At 35.2% G+C, this 21,440-nt stretch overlaps 1 protein-coding gene and 1 pseudogene across 2 annotated transcripts; both read right to left on the bottom strand.

Moving 5' to 3' along the window:
- Positions 1 to 911: 911 nt before the first annotated feature.
- LOC143585096 (casein kinase 1-like protein HD16) lies at positions 912 to 3,716 on the bottom strand. Its single transcript, XM_077066966.1, has 8 exons — positions 3,645 to 3,716; positions 3,403 to 3,558; positions 2,968 to 3,098; positions 2,621 to 2,795; positions 2,385 to 2,475; positions 2,125 to 2,282; positions 1,162 to 1,350; positions 912 to 1,090 (listed from the first exon to the last, which is right to left on the bottom strand). Exons 1-8 carry the CDS (start codon positions 3,687 to 3,689, stop codon positions 1,031 to 1,033), a joined length of 1,005 nt encoding a protein of 334 aa, XP_076923081.1. The 5' UTR covers positions 3,690 to 3,716; the 3' UTR covers positions 912 to 1,030.
- A 9,613-nt stretch (positions 3,717 to 13,329) lies between these two features.
- Positions 13,330 to 20,541, bottom strand: LOC143585097 (casein kinase 1-like protein HD16; annotated as a pseudogene). Its single transcript, XR_013144492.1, has 17 exons — positions 20,496 to 20,541; positions 19,134 to 19,553; positions 18,917 to 19,041; positions 18,269 to 18,342; positions 18,105 to 18,174; positions 17,966 to 18,021; positions 17,802 to 17,872; positions 17,600 to 17,695; positions 17,437 to 17,503; positions 17,226 to 17,355; positions 16,883 to 17,101; positions 16,650 to 16,780; positions 15,061 to 15,235; positions 14,886 to 14,976; positions 14,637 to 14,794; positions 13,602 to 13,790; positions 13,330 to 13,524 (listed from the first exon to the last, which is right to left on the bottom strand). The product of XR_013144492.1 is annotated as a casein kinase 1-like protein HD16 (transcript).
- Between the last annotated feature and the right edge of the window lie 899 nt (positions 20,542 to 21,440).

Raw genomic sequence — 21,440 nt, 5'->3', positions numbered from 1 at the left:
ACTTAAATGAACACAAATTAACAAATATAAAACCTTTAAGCAGATGACCTATCCAGATAATACTTAATTATTTTCTATTAATACTAATACATAAATGAACATAAATAAACGAACATAAACGAATGTTCATGAACATAAATGAACGAACGAAACATGCGTTCATGTTCGTTCTTTTAATTAAACGAACACAAATTTTTTGTTCATGTTCGTTCGTTTATTAAATAAACGAACTTCCTGTCGAACGGTTCACGACAGTTCACCGAACGTTCGGTTCGCTTACAGGCCTACTTGACTCACTCAAGAACACCATTAAGAGGGAAACCCACCACTGTGAGAAAACCCCCTTGAGTCATGTTTCGAACATGAGACCTCTAGTATCCAAAGCCTTAACCATCACCTCCATGTCATTGAGCCAGAAGGCCAATAAATTTTTTTTTCTATCTAACTTGCAAGACTCGTGACTTAAGCAAATCTCGAACCGAGAAAGTGAAGATGAGAGGAATATGACACCAGTTGTCAACAAATTGCCAAATAAATGAGGCAAAATAGCAAGTGGACATGCTCATATAGGAAACTAAAAGCTTCCAAGTTTTTAACGGAAGAAGCTCGTATTAAAATAAAAAGATTTGTTTGAATGTCACTTTTAGAAAAATAAGCTAAACTCCTAAAACATAAAAACAGTGAAGTTAAACTTGCATTAAACATCACCCGAGTCATGCCAATCTTATACCTAATTTACGGGTACAATACCGCCATCACTTTTTGTTCCGGTTCAGATGACGCTTCACTCATAAAACCATGCATAACAGTGACAGTCACAAAACACAAACAACAAAACATTATAAATAGTATCTCATTAATTATTTCAACTTTTCAAGTATAGAAGTTATGAGCCAGGCTACAAACCACATATTCTTAGTTCATGGCACACATTTATCTAGCTTCTATCGGTAAATGATTTACACTCGCCAATCGCCACTTAACCGCCCATACTATAAATGCAACCAAAATAAGCCTAACGACGCCCACTTCAACAAATGGTCGGACCATAACATATGGACGTGATGTAAAGATTCTTTGACCATTTTTCCTACAAAATTTACATAAAACCAGTGTTGGCAAAATATGTACTTACAAAGATAGTTTATAATAAACTTGTACCTCAATGCGAGTTCTTGGAAAGTAGGATGTTTGTAACGTTTCTTGGGTTTTATCCATCACTTTGTGTTTCGGGATGCTAAGTACGAAAACAGCCCGATCATGTGTGGCAGGCATAGATGTTATCATGTGCCCATTCTCCCATCTACAGTGCATCCCTTCATTGGGGTACAGGCAATCGAGCTCCACAGCCTGATCAATAGCAGTTCAAAAAGGTCAAGCCTTTTATTTTATTTTACAAATAAAAAAATAATTCCTTATTTATGATTACAATACTGATATAACTAGGGATGTGCATTTAACCAATAAAATCAATCCGTAAACTGAACCCAAACAAAAACCAACGATTTGATTTATGTTTTCAAAAAAACCGAACTTTTGGTTTGGCTTAAGTTTTGCGTGTAACAAAAACCGAAAATACAAACCAAATTTTTTTTGTTTGAACAGCTAAATATTATTGTATACTATGGGGATTGAACCCTTGACCACCGAATTCACACCCTAACCACCTTACCACCCTACCAAGTAGGAATGGCACAAACCAAATTTATGAATTTTCATTTTTAATTTAAAATATTTAAAGCATTACGATAATTTAATAAATAGGGTTACCAAAATATTTATCCTAAATGTATAATAATCAATTAACTTATTTAACAAAAAGAATTAGGCCTAAAATTTTAAGCCCAAATGGTATAACCGAAACCAAACGGATAACTCAATTTGATGTGTTTAACCCATTTGACCCGTTCTTTTAGCAAAATTAAATTTTTTGAATTGACCCATTTGATATTAAAAAAATAATAATAAATCGACACTTTTATAACTAATCTATTCCAATAATGTGTGGAACAAAGACATTCAATTCATTTCCTTTATAGCTATTTTATTTAGTTATTTTTTCATCTAACCAGTTAAAAAAATGATCAAATGCTAAAAAGTATATCAGTTAAGTCAAAGTCAAACCTGGTCAGAAAATTCAGAGTTTCTGGACATAACAACGCCCCAACGATTGCCAGCTGTCGTCATAGAAGTCACATGAAAACCTTCTTTCCACTTTTTACTAATCCACTTGAACGGAAACGACTTGCTCACTTTATCTGACTGTTGTATGCAAGGTGTTCCTGAAATAACTAACAGACAAAAAATGACACATGTATATATATATATATATATATATAAACCCGTCCCTTATTATGAATATACTATTAAACACAAATTCTAACCTCTAGACATAACAACTAACGAGCTTCCATTGGCAGCACCAGCAACCGAGCTGATGTAATAATTATTTTCCCATTGTTCTATAATCCACTTCTGATGAAATATGTATATATATATATATATATATATATATATATATATATATATATATATATATATATATATATATTCTTACAAGTTATTTATTATTTTGAGCCATTTAATATGAAAAATAAGAAGCTACAGAATCAACAAAAACCTTGTTAAGGAAGACAGGTGATAGATTATAAACTTGAGAGCTAAAACCAGTTCCTGCATCCATAATTAGTGCCCACAGATTAGAAGCAGAAGCAACACAGCTTATGTATAAACCGTCTTCGTTACCCTCTTCTACAAATTGACATAGTCTCGAGTCTGCAACATCGTAGTGATATCTGCGCAAAAAGTTTAAAAGAATATGTTAACAAACGAACTTAAATGAACATAAACGGATTTTATTGAACGAACTTTCGTGCACATAAAGGAACAAACGAGACACACGTTCATGTTCGTTGTTTAACTTAATGAACAAAACAATTTGTTCGTTTGTTTGATAACCGAGCCTACCTTTGCTTCAATGGGGGACGCGCATTGTAAACCGATACCCATTGTGAAGCAGGGCTACCTACACGCACTTTCTTCTTCGGTTGCTCGTCTTCTTCTGAGTTTATAAGCAATCTACCTCGTTTTTGAATAGCCTAGTAAAACTATACAATATCAATACAAGTATAAAAAATCACATATTTACCCAAGTCAAAAAATCAATTACATATTTCCCCTTCCTAAAACATATATATTACATATTTATCCATTTCATTAAAAATTAAGCTATTGAATGACTATATTACCCTTATTTTTCTTATAAGAATTTTACTGACCTCGAACGCGTTAAGTGGTTTCAGAAGCGTTACTGGCATTTTAATGAAATGTATAAATATGTAATATATATGTTTTATAAAAGGGAAATATGTAAAAATCCCTATTAATAATATTACTATGTACCATAAAATTAGTTCTCTCCAACATAGGAGAGCTACTGATGATGCAAAAGGCAGAAGAAATCTCGCTTTGTTCCATCAAGCGCACAACCAAAGTCAGATTCGTGAGACGGATGACTGAAGTTGGAAGCTTATGTGGCATGCCATCTGCAGACAAGTCCTTTAACCGAATACAAAAGTCAAAATTAGCAAAGCCGATATTCTCACGTTAGATGTAATGAATCTTTTTCTTTTTATAAATATTACCCTCATATAATAGCTTGAGATAGCCAATGACTGAATCTTAGGCATACACCGTAAAAGATCAGCAAACGTAAGCTTGTTTCCTCCTGCTGCAGAGTCAACTTTTGACTGTCCATTGTGTCCCTGCATTAAATTGCCTTCATATATAATTTTATTAGTAATTGAAGGAACTTCATAAAGGATGCTTACCAGATAGAGATACTCGAGCAATGGGCACTTGGAGAGGAACCGTTGAAGCATTTGAGCAGACGCCTCAACATTCCTAAAACTGATGCTTTTCAGCCGACCAAATACGTTACATGTCAATGGTGGTTCAAAGGTACAGTTTTGGAGATCTATACGTTCTAGTCCTTGCAACGAAAAGAAAGAAACGGGAAGCTTGTAGGATCTATTATGATTACAAAATATCAGTTCTTTGATCAGCTTATTCCACCTTGCAAGATAACTCATTATCTGGACAAACTCAGATTCCCTATGAAGATGACAGTTGAACTCTAGTATTTCCGGACCGTCATGTGATAACAAAACATTGAAGATGGCACTGGCAAGCTTACACTTCAACAGTATGCAAACAGAATTAGATGGTAATTTGACCAACTCGTTTGTAAATGCAAGTTTAGGCATGCTCCGCCAGCTATACCACCATTTCTTTGACAAGATGCTAGTTCTCACTGCATCTTGAAGCGGAATTAGACTTAGAATACTGTCGATTATGTTTTGAGGAAGGGTGATGATTATATCCGAATTTAGGCATTCGCCTCTTGTTGGGGTTTCATGTCCCATAATGCTGCAAGATAGATTTCAAAATCAAAATCGAAGAATATAAGTAGGCATGTAAACAAACCGAACGAACACAAACAATGGTATGTTTGTGTTCGCTCATTTAACTTGTGTTTGTTTATGTTCATTCAACAAACACAAATGAACGTAACTGAACAAAGATAAATGAACATAAAACAAAAAAGAGCGTAACAAACATAAATGAGTGTTGGAATTAATTACCGAACCGTCCTTAATTATATGTGGCTTGAGGCACAAGGAAGGAGTCTTGGAGTGCAAGTAAGGTTAATTAAGGATTAGAGATAATTATCAAGTTTGGATCAATTATCTGAATTTATTATTTTATTAGCAATCCCAGTTGTAGTCTAACACGTATAGGTTAGATTATAAATACCGAGTTAGGGTATGGGTTGTAATTCAAGTTTTTGAGTTAGTTTTCTTGAATAATAAAATATTGGAGAGTTAGTCCAAACTATATATAGTTCGTTAATATTCAATTAATATCAATTCACCACCATGAATGAGCACAAACGAACGAAACATGTGTTCATGTTCGTTCGCTTGCTTAAACCCTATGGTCCACTTAAACCCTAATAACAGTTATGATGTGAAGATTACAACACATGATTAATTAAACTGAATTGAATTAATGCCAAGGAAGTCACAATTTGTACGACTAAATATAATATTAATATGGATTACGTACTCCGGTTTATGCAATGCAGCCGAATGTTGTGAATTGTGATCGAGAGAATACAAATACATACAGATTCCTTCTTTTTGTATTTATTTATTTAGGCAATAAGGTCTAATCCAATTAAAACCCATGTATGAAATCCAAGGCCCAATATATTATTAGGGTTAGGGGTTGATTGGTAGCCTCTTAATGAGCGACTGTTAAGAGGCTACCAAACAGCCTCTTAAACGAGTCCGCAAATCCGATATACTAACATATATGCTGAATTTTCACTTTAGCATATTACACGGTACAAATATTAGAATAACAGTATCTAGGGATTGAACCCATGTTATCCGCTTATAGACATGTAGGTAGTATACACATACGCTTACAAATCTGGATTTGACACAACGGTTTACTAGCCTGTGTCCCATCTTTCAAAGAGTACGTCAAAGCTTAAGTCCAAAGCTTCATGTAATATTCGAACTTCATAGTTATAGGTAATTCATTACTCTTGCACATGCACTACAATTTATCAATGAACTATTAAGAAATTACACTTCAGCCTCCTCTATCTTGTAGTCTTAACATAAACCTGGGGATTTTTATGATATTGTGTTCCTATATCTCTATGCCAAACTTTCCATGTCGAATTTAGCATCTAACGTTTTTATTTGATGGGAATTCGGACCCTTAACATAAAATATTAAGACTTTAATTCCTGATTTATTCAGGAGATCTCTTCCTAAATTTTTAGTTAGATGATCAACCAAAAAAATATACTCAAATCTTACAATTTCAACAGATATCACACCATGCATGATCAGCTAATGAATCATGTTGTGTAAAGCACACAACAGTCCGGACTTTTCATTATACACCTGACTATAATCCTTAGCCAGCACTATCACACTTGATAAATATTGATTATATAAGTTTTAACCACTTAAGAATCTCAAAGATCAGGTTTCTTTACCATTTAACTTCTGGTACTAGTTGGTGCTAAAGATACAAATTTAGATTATGTTGCAGAATTGGTGATGCAAGTCTGCTTCTTTGATGCCCAAGAGAGAGCATATACATCCACTTGTAGAAGAATGATCTTTGATATAACGTTTAATATATGTTAATCCCGTGTACATTTATTTAATATTTTATTAGTTTATGTTCGGTTTCTCGTAAGATTTGTATACTACTAACATGGTTTTATGTTTTAGGTTTCGGGTTTTAATTCCGGTGAAAAGAGGGCGAAAAACGAGCTAAACTGGCGAACCGGAGCATCAGGAAACGAACCGGACCGAACCAGGAGTGAACCAGACCGGACCAGGCCGCCCCCTTTTTGGCCGGAGCGCCGTGCGACGGAGAGGGCCAAGCCCGCGGCGCGGCGGTGGTCTTCCAGACGTTTCCAGCTTTTCCTTGACCGACTTTAGTATTTTCGGACACCTGTTGCCTATAAAATGACCCCTAAACTCACCATTAAGCATACCCTGAAGTTCCAGACGAATTTGGTGAGTTCCGAGGCGTCCGAGGTCAGTTTTTGGCTGCTATGGAGTCGAGGAATCAGCCGGCGAAGTGCTTAATAGTCAAGGACAAAGACTCCGGGTTTTATCGCCTTTATTCTTCCGTTCTTATTTATTTTCGCCATGATTTCGTCTATTATTGTTTTGTTTGATTTTAAGATGCTAGGCTAAACTTTATAGACTGTCTAGGCTTATGATGAACCTACTTTGACGTTGTGTTTTGATTTGGGATTTATTCGCGTTATGGTTTTTATGGTTTAGTAAAAGGTTTATTTATATTAAATTGATGCGTATGGATATTTAGGATTGTTTGATTAATTGTTATTATTCCATAGTTGCCTAGATTATTGTTTGTCATTATGATAGGTTGTTATTAGGTCAATTACTTTGTGTTTTTGATTATTTTATGATTGATGTGCACTAAGATCATAGGAATAATAATTATTAATTAAATAAACCTAAATGTGTTGCTAACCTAAATAGGTGTAAGGTGCTAGGTTATCGATAGATCTTTATTATTTGATCTTGCTAGATTTAGTTCTTTGTAAGGAGTCCGTCTAGATTTGATTATTTAATTATTGTCTATTGAATCAATTTGATATATTACACTGCCTTTGATTTTCGCGCTGTAAGGTAGGATTTCGTATAAAGGAACTAAATTATAAACAATTGGGTGACCGTAAGCGAACTTGATTTTTAATACTGGTGTGCGTTAAAACTTGTTAGAAATCCATAGGTTTCTCTTGAGAAGGGTCAGGGGTCCTGTTCGGGTTTTCTTATAAGTGTCTATTTTACAATCCCAGTACATAACTAAATATTTTCCCAAGTCAATTCATTACTGAAATTTAGGGGAATCTAGCCTATGTAGTTTTCTTATTATCATCTTATTTTAATTAACAAACTTTTGCTTTCGTTTAAATTACTTGTTTTTTTAATTAGTTTTTAATTATAGTATTAAATTAGTATTTTAAATCCCCCAAACAAGTATAATTAATAAGCTGTGTTTTGTAGTCGAGTCTAATTAGCTAATAAACGTAATTTAAAGAGTCTCGTGGGTTCGATATCCGGACTTACTTAGCTTTACTAGAGTCGATCGGTTCACTTACCGGTCAGTAGTTTAGTCGAGTTTTAGAGATTCTAGAGTATTAGTGTTTATTTTCAGTTAATTTAGTTAATAAATATTAAACTACTTCAAGAGCATTAATCTTCCATTTAGATTATGTGTGTTTTGATTACTAGCATATCTACTTAGTTTTCCCGGGGCATAGGCTAAATTAGGCCTTGTGCCAATCATAGCATGCATCAAACATCCTGTTGCTCTCTTCGGTTGCTTCATTGGAAGTTTAGGATTCAAGAAAGTCCTTGCTTTAATTTGGTAGACGTGAAACATGGTGGTGGTGGTGGTGGTTGTTTGGAGGGGTAGAAGTGGCATGACGGAGATTGTGACGGGGAAAAGAAGATTTATGGTTAAACGTCCACCCTTTTCAAAAATATGTTCCGTCATTGTGAGGAATCTAAACCTAAAACCCGAACCTTTGTTAGCTAGGGTTTGAGTATTTGACTTAGAAAACTTTAAAAAACAAATAACTAAATAAATAAATATTTGATTGAGTATTGAGAAAAGAATTGGATAGGATCCAATAAAAACATGTAGAATTGAGAAACCAATCAAACAAAACCTATAGAAATAGTACAATATTTAAGCAATTAGAACCTGGAAGTAGATTAGTAGAATAGACATACAACTTGAAATCATTGGAATGTCAATCGAAGAGTCGAAAATATCTGTGGTGGAATAGTAAACGAATGAACGTGCACTATTTTGGTATAAAACGCAGAACGGGTTTTCACGTTGACCATAAACCCATAAATGAGTAACTGGGAACCAGGCCAAATTTTTATCGGGTAGCATGATATTGGTTCCCATGGATACGAGTACTTTTGGATTCAGGTTAATAGCTTCTTGAGTTAGTTTCAGATTGCAAATAAAAATTGACATGCCTAGCCACAGCCCACAAACGTCTCTTTCAAGACACATAGTGAGGTGGTGACAGTAACCAACCTGCCCCCCCCCCCCCCCTCCCCCCCCCCCCTCCCAAAAAAAACACACACACACACATCTTTCAACCACTTTACCCCAATCTATATTTCAAGCGTGGAAATGGTTATCTTTCATCACAATCTATATTTCAACAATTTTTTTAACTAAATTTATAAAATTGTTTTCAAATTAATATGTTGAAATATTAACAAGTTGATATTTAGTAGAACTGAATGAATAAGGATGGCGACTAATATAACAAACGTGATAAGTTTTTGATTTTTAAAGTACAAGATTTAAATAAATAAAACAAAAACTAGAGGGTTGGTTATTGTCAAAACTAATAATGAAATAAGTTGAAGGGCCAATCTTTCCCTTTCTTTAAATTCAGTTTGAGAAGTACAACTTGTTTACGAATATCCTTTGAGATCGTGATGGGAAAAAAAAAGGGAGGGGGGGGGGGGGTTCAGGGTAGCTACCCCATTTGCGGGTCACTTTTTTGGGGCCCAGCATGCCGGGTTGTGTCCTAGCTAGGTCTAAGCTTTCCCAAGGCCACCCGAAGAGTCCACCTCCACCCTAATACATTTGATTCATGTGAAACGTTTTAAGTTCCTGTAAAAGATTATTTTACGATTTCAGAAACTCCTTTCTATTGGTAGGCGTGAATTATGGTGGTGGTTAGACGTGCACAAAAAAACCGGTTCCGGAACCTAACTGGTTGAACCGAACCGGAACCGGTTCCAGTTCCAACCCGGTTGGTACAATACCCGGTTTGGGTATTTTTGTACCCGAAAATCGTACCCGGTTCTCATATTTGTATGTTAGTATCAGTTCCAACCCGGTTCCTACCCGGTTCTTAATTGTAACCGGTTCGGTTCGTACCCGGAAAAACCGGTTCCGGCGGGTTTTTTTTGAAGAGTCAAACAAAAGTCAAAGTAGCCGTTGGAACCGGTTCCAACGGTAATATAGCCGTTGGAACCAGTTTTTTAGCCACCAATTAGCCGTTGGAACCGGTTCCAACGGTAATATAGCCGTTGGAACCGGTTTTCGAGAGACAATAGATCCGTTGGAACCGGTTCCAACGGTAATATAGCCGTTGGAACCGGTTTTTGATGCCCAAACCTATATATAACTTGTTTTCCACCACTAATTTCACCACCAAACTCAAAAACAAACTAAAATACTACTCCTTTAGCAAACCCGTTCCGTTACCCGGCCATCCAACTAAATATTATTATGGCACCCATCAAAAAAACTAACAAGAAGGCTAAGAAGAGTGTTTTTGTTGCCCCCGTCCCTGTTACGGAGGACCCAAGGGTTGTTACGGTAGTCAACCATAACCGCAACCAAGACATATGGAAGAATTGGGATTTGATTGTGGATGACGAAGGTTATCAAAAGGCTCGTTGCAAACTATGTGGTTCAATATTAAAGCACGATTCCAACTCTACTTTGAGAAAACACATCGAGAAGCCATATTGCAAGGCGTTGAAAGGGATTGGCGCGACCGATCAAATTGACTTGGGTAAAGATGGTACATTATTTCGTTACAACACGACTCAAGTTCAAGATAGAATGGCAAAGTTCGTTATTCAACGAGGTTTGCCGTTTAACCACTTTGATGACCCGGAGTTGACGTCGTTGATTCGCGAAACTCTACAACCGAGATACACACATGTAAGTCGTACTACCTTAAGACGTCATTGTATCAGGTTGTGGGAGTGTGCTAAAAAAGAGTTAATCGAGTCTTTTCATTCTTTAGAAGCCATGGTTAGTTTAACTACCGATGTTTGGTCGGCACCACACGGGTTGCCCGAATCATACATATGTGTCACCGCTCATTGGGTTGATCCGGTGACATGGCAATTGATGAAACGCACCATCGCTTTTGAAAACTTCCCGTTCCCACATACCGCCGAAAAATTGTTTGAATTACTTGATGAAGTTATAACGACTTACAACTTGAGAAATAAAATATTTTCGATTTCGTTTGACAACGCTTCAAACAATACTAAGGCGGCTGAAAAATTTATCATTAAATATTCACCACCTTGTTTCGGGGATTTTTTTCATGTCCGATGTGTTGCACATATCATCAACTTGGTTGTTCAAATAGGTCTTGACAATGAAAACATTTGTGATGATTTCAAATACTTTAGACTTATGTTACAAGATGTCTTCAAAAGTGGTAAAAGAAGACATCTTGAATATAATAACTATTGCAAGTCGGTTGAAAGAAAGTATTTGGGGCCGAATTGGGACGTTCCAACCCGTTGGAACTCAACTTGTCATATGTTAAAGTGTGCTTTTGCCCAACGCCAAACTTTACAAGCTTTTCATAACAATCTTGTTGAAGAACGCGAGGCCGATATGTTTCCGGAAAGTGTTTGGGTCCAAGTCGGTTATTTGTTGGAGTATCTTGACGTGTTCAAAAAGTCAACAACAAAATTATCGGGAGTCTATTACCCTACTAGTTGTTGGGTTTTGCAAGAATTGTACTATATGTCTTGTGTTTTTAAAAGCTTTGCGGAGAAGAACAAACTCTTCGAAAATATTGTTGCGGTGATGAAAGAAAAGTTCATAAAATATTTTGAAAACATACCGCCGGTCTTTACTTGTGTCGCCGCATTAAACCCCTATTGGAATGTTAATGGGGTTGAAACAACGATTGAGGAAATATTCGACAACTTAGGTATGCACGAGATTGACCCGAAGTTGTCGACGGAAGCGAATGACAAGTTCAACAAAAACCTTCAAGACCTTTATGACCATTATTTTCAAATGTATGGTCCAAGCACGAGATCGTCTTTTGTGAAAAAAACAACAACTAGTAGGCCGTGCAATGACCCACTTATAAACTTGATGAATGGGATTCGTGAATCGGCATCTAAGAGGCAAAGAAGAAACACACCAAGTAGCGAACTTGGTCGATATAGTGGAGCAAACTATGTTGAGGGCGCAACGGTCGACGAAATTCGCAATATTGATTTGTTGGCTTGGTGGAAAGGTAAACAAAACGAATTTCCCATTCTATCCGCCATGGCTCGTGATTTGCTTGCCGTACAAGCCTCAACGGTTGCTTCCGAATCGGTTTTTTCTCTTAGTGGGAGGGTGTTATCTATGCGAAGAACAAAACTAACTTCCGAGTCTCTAGAGGTTTGCATTTGCCTAAAGGACCATTTGGATGCGGTGGATCGTGTACAACACAAGGCGAACTTTGAAGACGAAATACCAATAGAGCGTCATATTCATGATGAGGAGGCGGAGGACGGGGTTTCTTCCGATAACGAAGACGAGGGTGAAGACGAGAATGAAGACGAAGAAGAGTTGTAATTATTTGTTTTGGTAAAATTATTTGTAACTTGTTCAACTAATATTTAGTTTTGATTTGTTTTATTATAATTACTTTTGTTACTCATGATTAATTTTTGTTACTTTTTTAATAACGACGAACATTTTATTTATTTAAAAAATAACTATTACAAACATTATTAAAACATAAACGATACTAAACATAACAACTAAAACATAAAAAACAAAGTCCGTCGTTTTAATCCGGGAATACTTATTTTTGGGTTGTAGAGCCGGACGACTCTCCCACTTCCGTTTTTTTAGCTTCCAAACTTCTTTTCTCTCGACAATACTTATTCGTATGTTTTCGTAATGTCGAGTTGGACCCTGCTTTAAGAAACTTCGAGCAATATTTGCAACGTGCCAACTCATGTGAGTCGGTCATGAGACACAAATCATAATGAACCCAAACATCGGGGCATCTTGTTGTTTCGATCACCATAACAACGTCATCATTAGTTGCCATTTGTTGTCGGTTTAAGGTTAATTGTGGTTTGGAGTGTGTTTTATAGTTTTGGAAGTGGTTTAACAAGTACACAAACAAACCTTGCTATTTAGAGTAAAAAAATAACCTATTTATAGTTAAAAAACCGGTTCCAACGGTCAAAAATGGCTATATAGCCGTTGGAACCGGTTCCTAACGGCTATGATATTTAAATTTCAAAAAAAACCGGTGGAACCGGTTTTTACGTAAAAACCGGTTCCGGTTCATACCCTACCCGGTTCTTAAAAGTTAGCATATCTGGGCATCGGTTCGGGTCGGGAACCGAACCGGTTCTTGATTGGAACCGGTGCCATTTTACAACCCGGTGTGAAAAAACCGGTTTCGAACCGGTTCGGGTTTTCCAGTTGAACCCGATTTGTGCACCTCTAGTGGTGGTAGTGGTTGTTGGAGGCCGGCACGAAGGGGTAGACGTGTGATGGAGATTATAACGGCGAGGATTTAGGATTAAACGTCTACCCTTTTCTAAAACCAAAAGTGCAATGCTGAGTTGACCTTGTATTAAATGTACACAGCTTACCCATACAAGTTCAGCACAAGCTGCGTAAAGTGCAACACCACTGGCACGTATTGTTAGCGTTCAAACAAGCCAGGAGGGAATCATAAACCGTAACCCAAATAAAAGAGCATGTTTTACTCAAAACAAACAACCAAACATAACAATCGCAATCACAATCACCAAAACATTATAAATAGAACGATTTTTAATTCCGCCATCCCATTAATCATTTCAAGTACAGAAGTTACAAACCAAACCAAGCCGGCTACAAACCACATATTCTTAATTTATGGCACACATATCTCTAGCTTTTATCGGTATCCTTTCTTCCATTTCTTTCATCATTTCACTTCAATTATCAACTTTTCACACCACAGCTAATAAAACGATATACATTCAGCATACAGCAATCCCAACCAAAATAAGCCCAATGAAGTGCACTTCCCACACCCTTCAACAAACGGTCCGACCGTAACATGGACGCGATGTAAAGATTCTTTGACCATTTTTCCTAGAAAAATGAGTATAAAACCGGTGTTAGCAAAATTTGTACTTGCAAAGAAAGTTTGTATCATAATACACTTGTACCTTAACATGAGTGCTTGGAAAGGAGGATGTTCTTAAAGTTTCCTGGGTTTCATCCATCACTTTGCGTCTTGGGATGCTGAGTATGAAAGCAGCCTGATCAGGTGTGGCAGCCATAGATGTTATCCTGTACCCATTCTCCCATCTACGGTGTATTCCTTCACTCGGGTACAGGAAATCAAGCTCCACAACATGAGATCAATGACATCAGCAGTGGGCCAAAATGGGCAAGTTTTTTCATAAGGACGGTAAAAGGTCAAGTTGAGAAAGTTTTTATTTTGTTTTACAAATATAAAATTCATTATTTATGATTACAATACCAAAAGAAAACAAATAGAAATAATCTAACCCAAACAAAAACCAACAATATGGTTTTATGTTTTCGCAAACACCGAATTTTTGGTTTGGTTTCAGTCTTACGTGTAATGAAAAGCAAAAAAAAAATCAAGCCAAACCGAATTTAAGTATTTTACGAGAACTTAAATAAATAATGTTACCAAAAAATAGTTTATCCTAAACGTATACTAATCAATTAAGTATTAATTAACGAAGAGATTTAAGCACAAATTCACTAATTTTAACCCAAAAACTTCAAGCACGGAGGTAAAACCGAACAAACAAAAGTGAACCCGAACGGAACAGAAACAGAACGGTTAGAAAAACCTCAAAACTGAATTTTCGGTTTTAGGTTCAGTTTAAGCCCAAAAGACATTGTTACAAAACATAGCTCAATGTGATGTGTCTGACCTGTTCAGTCCGTTCCCTTTTTAGCAGAATTAAACCTTTTTATTTGAGACGTCTGAAATTTTTTTTTTAAATCAAAACTACCATAAATAAATAAGTCAAACTTGTCAGCTCACGTTATTACAAAAATGATATAATCTATTGAATAAAGAAATTCAATCCGTTTCCTTTTTAGTCAATTTATTTATTTTTCTCATTTGACAAGTTAAAAAAATGAAGTACATGCACTCGCTTATCATGAGAGTAGAAATGACTTAAGAATGCTAAAAGTATAATAATAAGTCATGGTCAAACCTGGTCAGAGAATCCAGAGTTTCTGGACATAACAACGCCCCAACGATTGCCAGCTGTCGTCATAGAAGTCACGTGAAAACCTTCTTTCCACTTTTTACTAATCCACTTGAACGGAAACGACTCGCTCACTTTATACGACTGTTGTGTGTAAGGTGTTCCTGAAATAACAAACAGATACAAAATGACATATATAAACCCGTCCCTTATTATCTATAAGAAATCACAAACTATTAAACAAAACTTTCTAACCTTTAGACATAACAACTAACGAGCTTCCATTGGCAGCACCAGCAATTGAACTGATGTAATAATTCTTTTCCCATTGTTCCATAATCCAGTCCTGATGAATATATAAATTCTTATTAGTTATTTATAATTTAAAGTCGTTTAATATGAAAAAAGGAGCTATAGAATTAATAAAAACCTTGTTGAGGAAGACAGGTGAGAGTTCATAAACTTGAGAGCAAAAACCAGTTCCCGCATCCATAATTAGGGCCCACAGATTTGAAGCAGAAGCAACACAGCTTATGTATAAACCGTCTTCGTTACCCTTCTCTACATGTTGACTTAGTCTCAAATCTGCAACATTGTAATGATATCTGTGCAAAAATGATTAAAAAAATAATTATCAAGGTGTTATTAAATAATCAAATGATCAATCAATCAACCAATCATACCCAGTGAAAAATCCCACCAATAGCAAAGCTATAAGTAGGGTCTGGGGAGGGTGGGATGTAGGCACACCGTACCTCTATCCAATAGAATAGAGAGGTGGCTTCAAAGAGACCCTCAACTCTAAAAATCATATGTATGAGAATCCAAGTTCAACAGCAATATAATTAATAATACACTTAGTAATAATAATGATAATAATATATAGATATATTGAAATAGTAAGGATAAACTCCCAAATATATATATATATATATATATATATATATATATATATATATAAGAAATGAGAATAACATAATGGCGTGTGACCAAAATAAGGTAAAGAGAAGCCCCTAAGTTACTAGTTTCTCCCTAGAAATCATTAACCTTAATTCTACGTCTCCAAGAATTCCTATCCTCAACCATGTCCTCAGAGAGGTTTAAGTCTAGCGAATCATGCCTAATCCTCTCATCCCAAGTCAATTTAGGTCGGCCTCTACCCTTCCTCCCCTCTATAGTAATGTTTTACTGATAAAATCAATGATACATTAAAATAATATATGATAAAATCAATGACCTAAGTCAATTATCTTTCCTTGATTCTTTATAACTGTGTATTGCTATAAAGATTGCTTTCCTTTTTAAAATACTTTTAAGTTACCAGTATACATGAATATATAATTAGGCCTGTAAATAAACTAAACAAACACGAACAGAGCGTGCTAGTTTTCGTTCATTTAACTTTTACTGAACAAATGATAAAACACAAACAATTAAACAAACAAGGCTGTTCGTGTTCGTGCATTAAGAAAATGAAGGTGTTTGCGTTCGTTTATGTTTGTTAGTTTGTTAACAACATACATGAATGGTTAGCAAATGAAGCTGTTATTCTTTGTCCGTTTTAACTTTAAATGAACAAATAATCAAACACATATATAAAACGAACATGGTTTTCTTTCTGCGTCCGTTCGTTAAGAAAATGAGTGTGTTCTTGTTCGTTTATGTTCGTTTGTTAACAATATAAATGAGCGGTTCACGAAGGCTATAAGATAGGTGGTTAGACGTAAAAAATGTAAAAAATGGATTGGGTCAAAAATGACCCCACCAAAACCAATGAAGGAAACGTTGACAATTGATTGGGTAAAAAATGTTAGCAAAACAAAACTAAATTGTAAAAATTAAATGAACATGTTAACGAACAAACTTAAAAAATGTAAACAAACGAGCATAAACGAATTTTAATGAACGACCTTTAACGAACATAATGAGCAAACGAGACAAGCGTTCATGTTCGTTCGTTTAACTTAATGAACAAAAAAAATTGTCTATGTTGTTTGTTTATTAAATAAATAAACCTACCTTTGCTTCATTGGGCGGCGCGCATTGTAAAATGATACCCATTGCGAAGTGGGGCTACCTACACGCACTTTCTTCTTCGGTTGTTCGTCTTCTTCTAAATTTATTAGCAATCTACCTCGTTTTTGTCCAACCTAGTAAAACAGAAACATGTCAGGAAATAACTAAAAAAGTACAAATATATAAATCATATAAGAAAATGGATAATCAATTTAAACAAAAGAAAAAAATAGAACCTTAAGAGCTCCATCAATCCTGATCGGTCTCAAAGATGTAACGGGTTCAATCAAGGAATCAAAGAAAGAAATAAGCTTAGCATAATTCGGTTCTTCATCAAATTTCATATTTGTAACCGCTTCAAGAAATTGTTTAAACGGAGCGGGACAAAAGCAACACATGAGTTCAGGTGAAGTCGCCATTTTCTTTTTACAAACAAGGAAACTCTTATTGTCACCCTAAAACATTCAGATTAATAATTAAGCAACATGATAAATTATAATAATAATAATAATAATAACCACAACAATAGCAATAATAATAATAATACTAATGTAGCGAAACGAGTCAACTTCAACTTACTTGGTAGCCTTGCCATGGTAACCTTCCTTTTATTAGAAAAATTAATGTGTAAGCTAATGATTCCAGGTCATCCCTTCTACTACCCGTACGACCTAAATGCGCGTGTACACTCGCGTATCTTATTGTACCCCTGTCAAATAAGTTAAATCAATAGATAAAACGGTCTTTATTGATTAAAACAAATATAAAACTGAATTCAAAATCCACAAACCTGAATATATCCGGGCGTTGATCATATTCAACATGCCTATTAGATGATGACTCTCTCCACTTTGAAGCTGAAACAACAAAATATTATATGTATTAATTATGCTAATAACTAATAATACTCAAATAAAGCTCGCAGTATAATCTACATTAAAACAACACTGTACCTAAACCAAGATCAATAAGATATAGCTTCTTCTCATCAACCGATCCAGGTTGGCCAAGTAAAAAGTTTTCCGGTTTCACATCTTCGTGCACAAACCATAACGTAAAACAGTTATTTTGTTAAACAAAAAATGAAGCATATAAATTATGTTCTACCATGTAACATATAGATATAAGGCAGGTAAATAAATCTTAAATCTTACCCTTTTGAGTGAAGTTTTTCAAGAATAGATATCGCCTCAACAGCAATGCAAGCTACCATATTTGGTGCCATCCTGTGAAACAAATTAATTTAAAACTGATTCACAAGTAACAACAAAAACAAAACTTTATGCACAACAATGGGATTAAAATATTATTCAGCTTACGACTGGCCTAGAGTATTCCAAACATCCCAAAGACTCGGTCCGAGCATGTCCATGACCTGATAAAGATTGAATTTATCATCTTAAACTTTCGGGAAATTACGTGGGCCATTAAGGTGAAATGTTTAAAATCAAAACTCACCAGAATGTAGAAATCGCCTTGTCAACCCTTGTAGTGGACCCATGGAATCCCGTAACATCCGTTTAATGAACTTTTTGCATTATAAATGTACATAAATTAGATCATAATAATAAACCCTAAAGACCACTTTTAAAAGTTAAAAACAATTAGGGTTTGACATGTACCTGTACACTTGCCACTCGTAAGGAGGCCCGTAGTTGCAACCTTTACTATTACGATGCTCAAACTTCAATGCTACCTATAAAAGAAGTAAAAACAAGAAACAAAATAAACGTTAGATATCATAGGTTATCATGAACAAACCAAAGCAAACGTTTAGTAAACATTTGAGAACTGTCCAACGGATAGTTCGTTTATTTAATAAACAAACGAACATTAACGCATGCCCCATTCGTTCATTTACACTTATTTACAGTCGTTCATTTACGTTCATCAATGTTTCTTAGTTTACGTCTATTTAAGTTTGTATACAAAATTCTGTTAAATTTTGTGTCCCCAATTTAGTCTAGATTTATTAACGTTAGACCCGACAGTTTGATGTTCACACTTATTTTTAATTGGTATTCGCTCAGTCATGATTGTTCATTTTGTATGTTCGTCCATGTACGTGAATCATTCGTTTATACTACTAACAAAACAAACAAACACAAACACTCTAATTTTCTTAACGAGCAATGTCACAAACACGAACAAGAAAACCTCGTTCATTTAATTGTCGTCCACAATAGTTTGTTCAGTTAGAGTTAAACGAACGAGAATGAATATGGCCCATTCGTGTTCATCCGGTTCATTTACAAGCTTAGATAGCATACCTCAACTGCATCTGGGCCCGTTCTACCACTGCCACCTGTCACCCTCCTACCAACATAGACCTGCCCAAAACCACCCTTCCCAACTTCCTTTCCGTCTTATAAATAGGCGAATTTGCCACTTGTACCTACATCAAATTAAAATATAATTGCATTTATGAACCATACAAACGATTGTTAATAAACTATGCTTTATTAAATATTCAATGTTCAATATTACCCTATCAGGCACAGGAGTTGCATTTCCTTCTTCTTCAACTCCCACTATTCTATCCACACTTCCACCCTCCATACCGATATTATTATCACCAACACCGTTAGCAACCGGTTCAACAACTGCGTTTGGAACAACGTCACAAGGTGGTTCAGCGTCTAAATCAATCAACTTAGCGCCGCCTCTACCTCTACCGCCAGCTGGCCTCCCTTTCCCTACAGCTGCAGCATTACCCCTTCCTCGTCCTCTTCCACCACCGGTTTTCCTTCTCGTTGTTCGGGTTTGAGCAATGTTTTCAGCTTCTTCAACAGGTTGAGCTGCGCCTTGCTGAAGATCTCCAATCCGTTTTGATCTACGGGCCCCACTACGCAGTTGTGGCATCCTCACCCATGCAATTTATATCCACCTCATCTTCCCCATGCAACCCTACATAAACAAATATTTATTCAAATAAGTGAAAAGTTGCTTACTTTGAAAGCATAACATTATATGCGAAAACAAAAGTAGTATTTTTAGCAAAACTAGATATTTATGCAGATTCTACACTCAACGCTCTAGGGTTTTGATTCTACTGGGGACAACAAATCTATTCCGCAGAGATAGTAAACAAACAAAATACATCACATTTCAATCCAACCAAATTAAGCCTTCAAAACCTATCTTAATCATGTATATATATATATAGAAACAAAAAAAATTAAACTAGTCTGAAATCGATCATGTAATTCCAGATTAAACGATTTAAAGCTAGTTCAATCAATAATCAAGCAACATCTACACTCAAAACATTCTCCGGTTACCGTAAAAACTAACCACAACATTTCGAACACAAATTAAAAAAACACATAAGCTGGTTCATTCAATCAACAAACAATATCTACACTCAAAAAGTTCTCCTATTACCGTAAAAATTAACCACAAAACATTTCAAAACACAAACTAAAAACACATATAGCTAGTTCATTCACTCTACACTCGAAACATTCTCCAATTACTGTAAAAAATTAACCACAACATTTCAAAAACCATAGAAATCACACATAGCTAGTTCATCTGATAATAATCAAACGGCATCCACAATCGAAACATTCTACAATTACTGTCAAAATTAACCACAAGGTCTCAAACATTATAATAAAAACACGCATAGCAAGTTCATCTGATAATCAAACATCTACACTCGAAACATTCACCGATTACTGTAAAAACTAACCACAATTATTATTTAAAAACACACATAGCTAGTTCATCCAATTATCAAGCAGCATCTACACTCTAAACATTCTCCACTTACTGTAAAAAAATCAACCAGAATTATTTTATTTATTTGAAAACACAGAAATGAATCGAGAGAGAAATAGATCGTACCTCGGGAACTGCAAAACCGATAGGATCGGAAACGAATGGTTCACCACAGGAACGAAACCTAATATTATTATTATTATTATTATTATTATTATTATTATTATTATTATTATTATTATTATTATTATTATTATTATTATTACGAATCGATTGGCTCTCAGATCCGTCAGTCTAGCATCTGCCTTATCTAATCAGACTTCAAATAATATTATCAAAACCTGTCAAATGAAATGAAATCGTTTATTGGATTGAGTGATGGATTGGGGATTTTAGGACAAAAGGAAGAGAAAATCGGATTATTATTATTATTAATAAGAGATTCTTCTATTTCTAAGAGATGAAATTTGCGATGAAATTGTGTTGTGTGTGTGATGCTTGCTTGGTATCGGTGTCTCTTGTTTTTTTTTCTCTCTCTTCAATTTGTTTTTTTTTTTTTGGGTCTTAAAACTTTATTATTATAATTATTAATTTGAATATGTGAGTGATGAAACTGCCACTCAAAAGTAGAGAACATCAAGCATGCAACACATGTGGTCTTGTAAATGCTCTTTTTTTTCTTGTTTTTCTATAAATCAAATAAAAATTTTGGGTGTTAAAATTGTTTGGGATGAATGATTTGCAATTTCTAGAAATATTGATTTTCTGATTTAACTTCTAGTCCAATGACATGAAGGTGATGGTTAAGACTTAGAATTATAGAAGTCTTAGGTTCGAAATCTAACTTATGTTTTCCTACAATTATGGTTTTCTTTCTTACGGTGTTTTCGGGTGAGCCAGTATTAGAGGGTTAAAATTGCATGTCTTATAAATGTTCAGTCGAGTATTGGGGATATGTATTTCTAAACGCTGTTGAAAAAGAAATATTGCTACTCTTTTACGGTTCATTAACTTGTTTTAGTAGATTGTTATTATAATGATATCTAGTTTAATGCTATTTAAAAAAAATAA

This window comes from Bidens hawaiensis, unplaced genomic scaffold (assembly GCF_021521415.1).
Source record: "Bidens hawaiensis isolate Kalapana, Puna unplaced genomic scaffold, B.hawaiensis_p1.1 tig00033563_1, whole genome shotgun sequence".
NCBI lineage: Eukaryota > Viridiplantae > Streptophyta > Magnoliopsida > Asterales > Asteraceae > Bidens > Bidens hawaiensis.
Note: the sequence above shows the minus strand (reverse complement) of the source record. Positions and strands in the feature narration are given on the sequence as shown.

Excerpts from the sequence above, each read along its gene's own strand:
- LOC143585096 (XM_077066966.1), bottom strand. The coding sequence starts at position 3,689 with ATGCCTAAGATTCAGTCATTGGCTATCTCAAGCTATTATATGAGG. Across the intron at positions 2,796-2,967 it reads CGTCCCCCATTGAAGCAAAG|ATATCACTACGATGTTGCAG; the intron begins GTAGGCTCGGTT and ends CTTTTTGCGCAG. Across the intron at positions 2,476-2,620 it reads CACCTGTCTTCCTTAACAAG|AAGTGGATTATAGAACAATG; the intron begins GTTTTTGTTGAT and ends ATATTTCATCAG.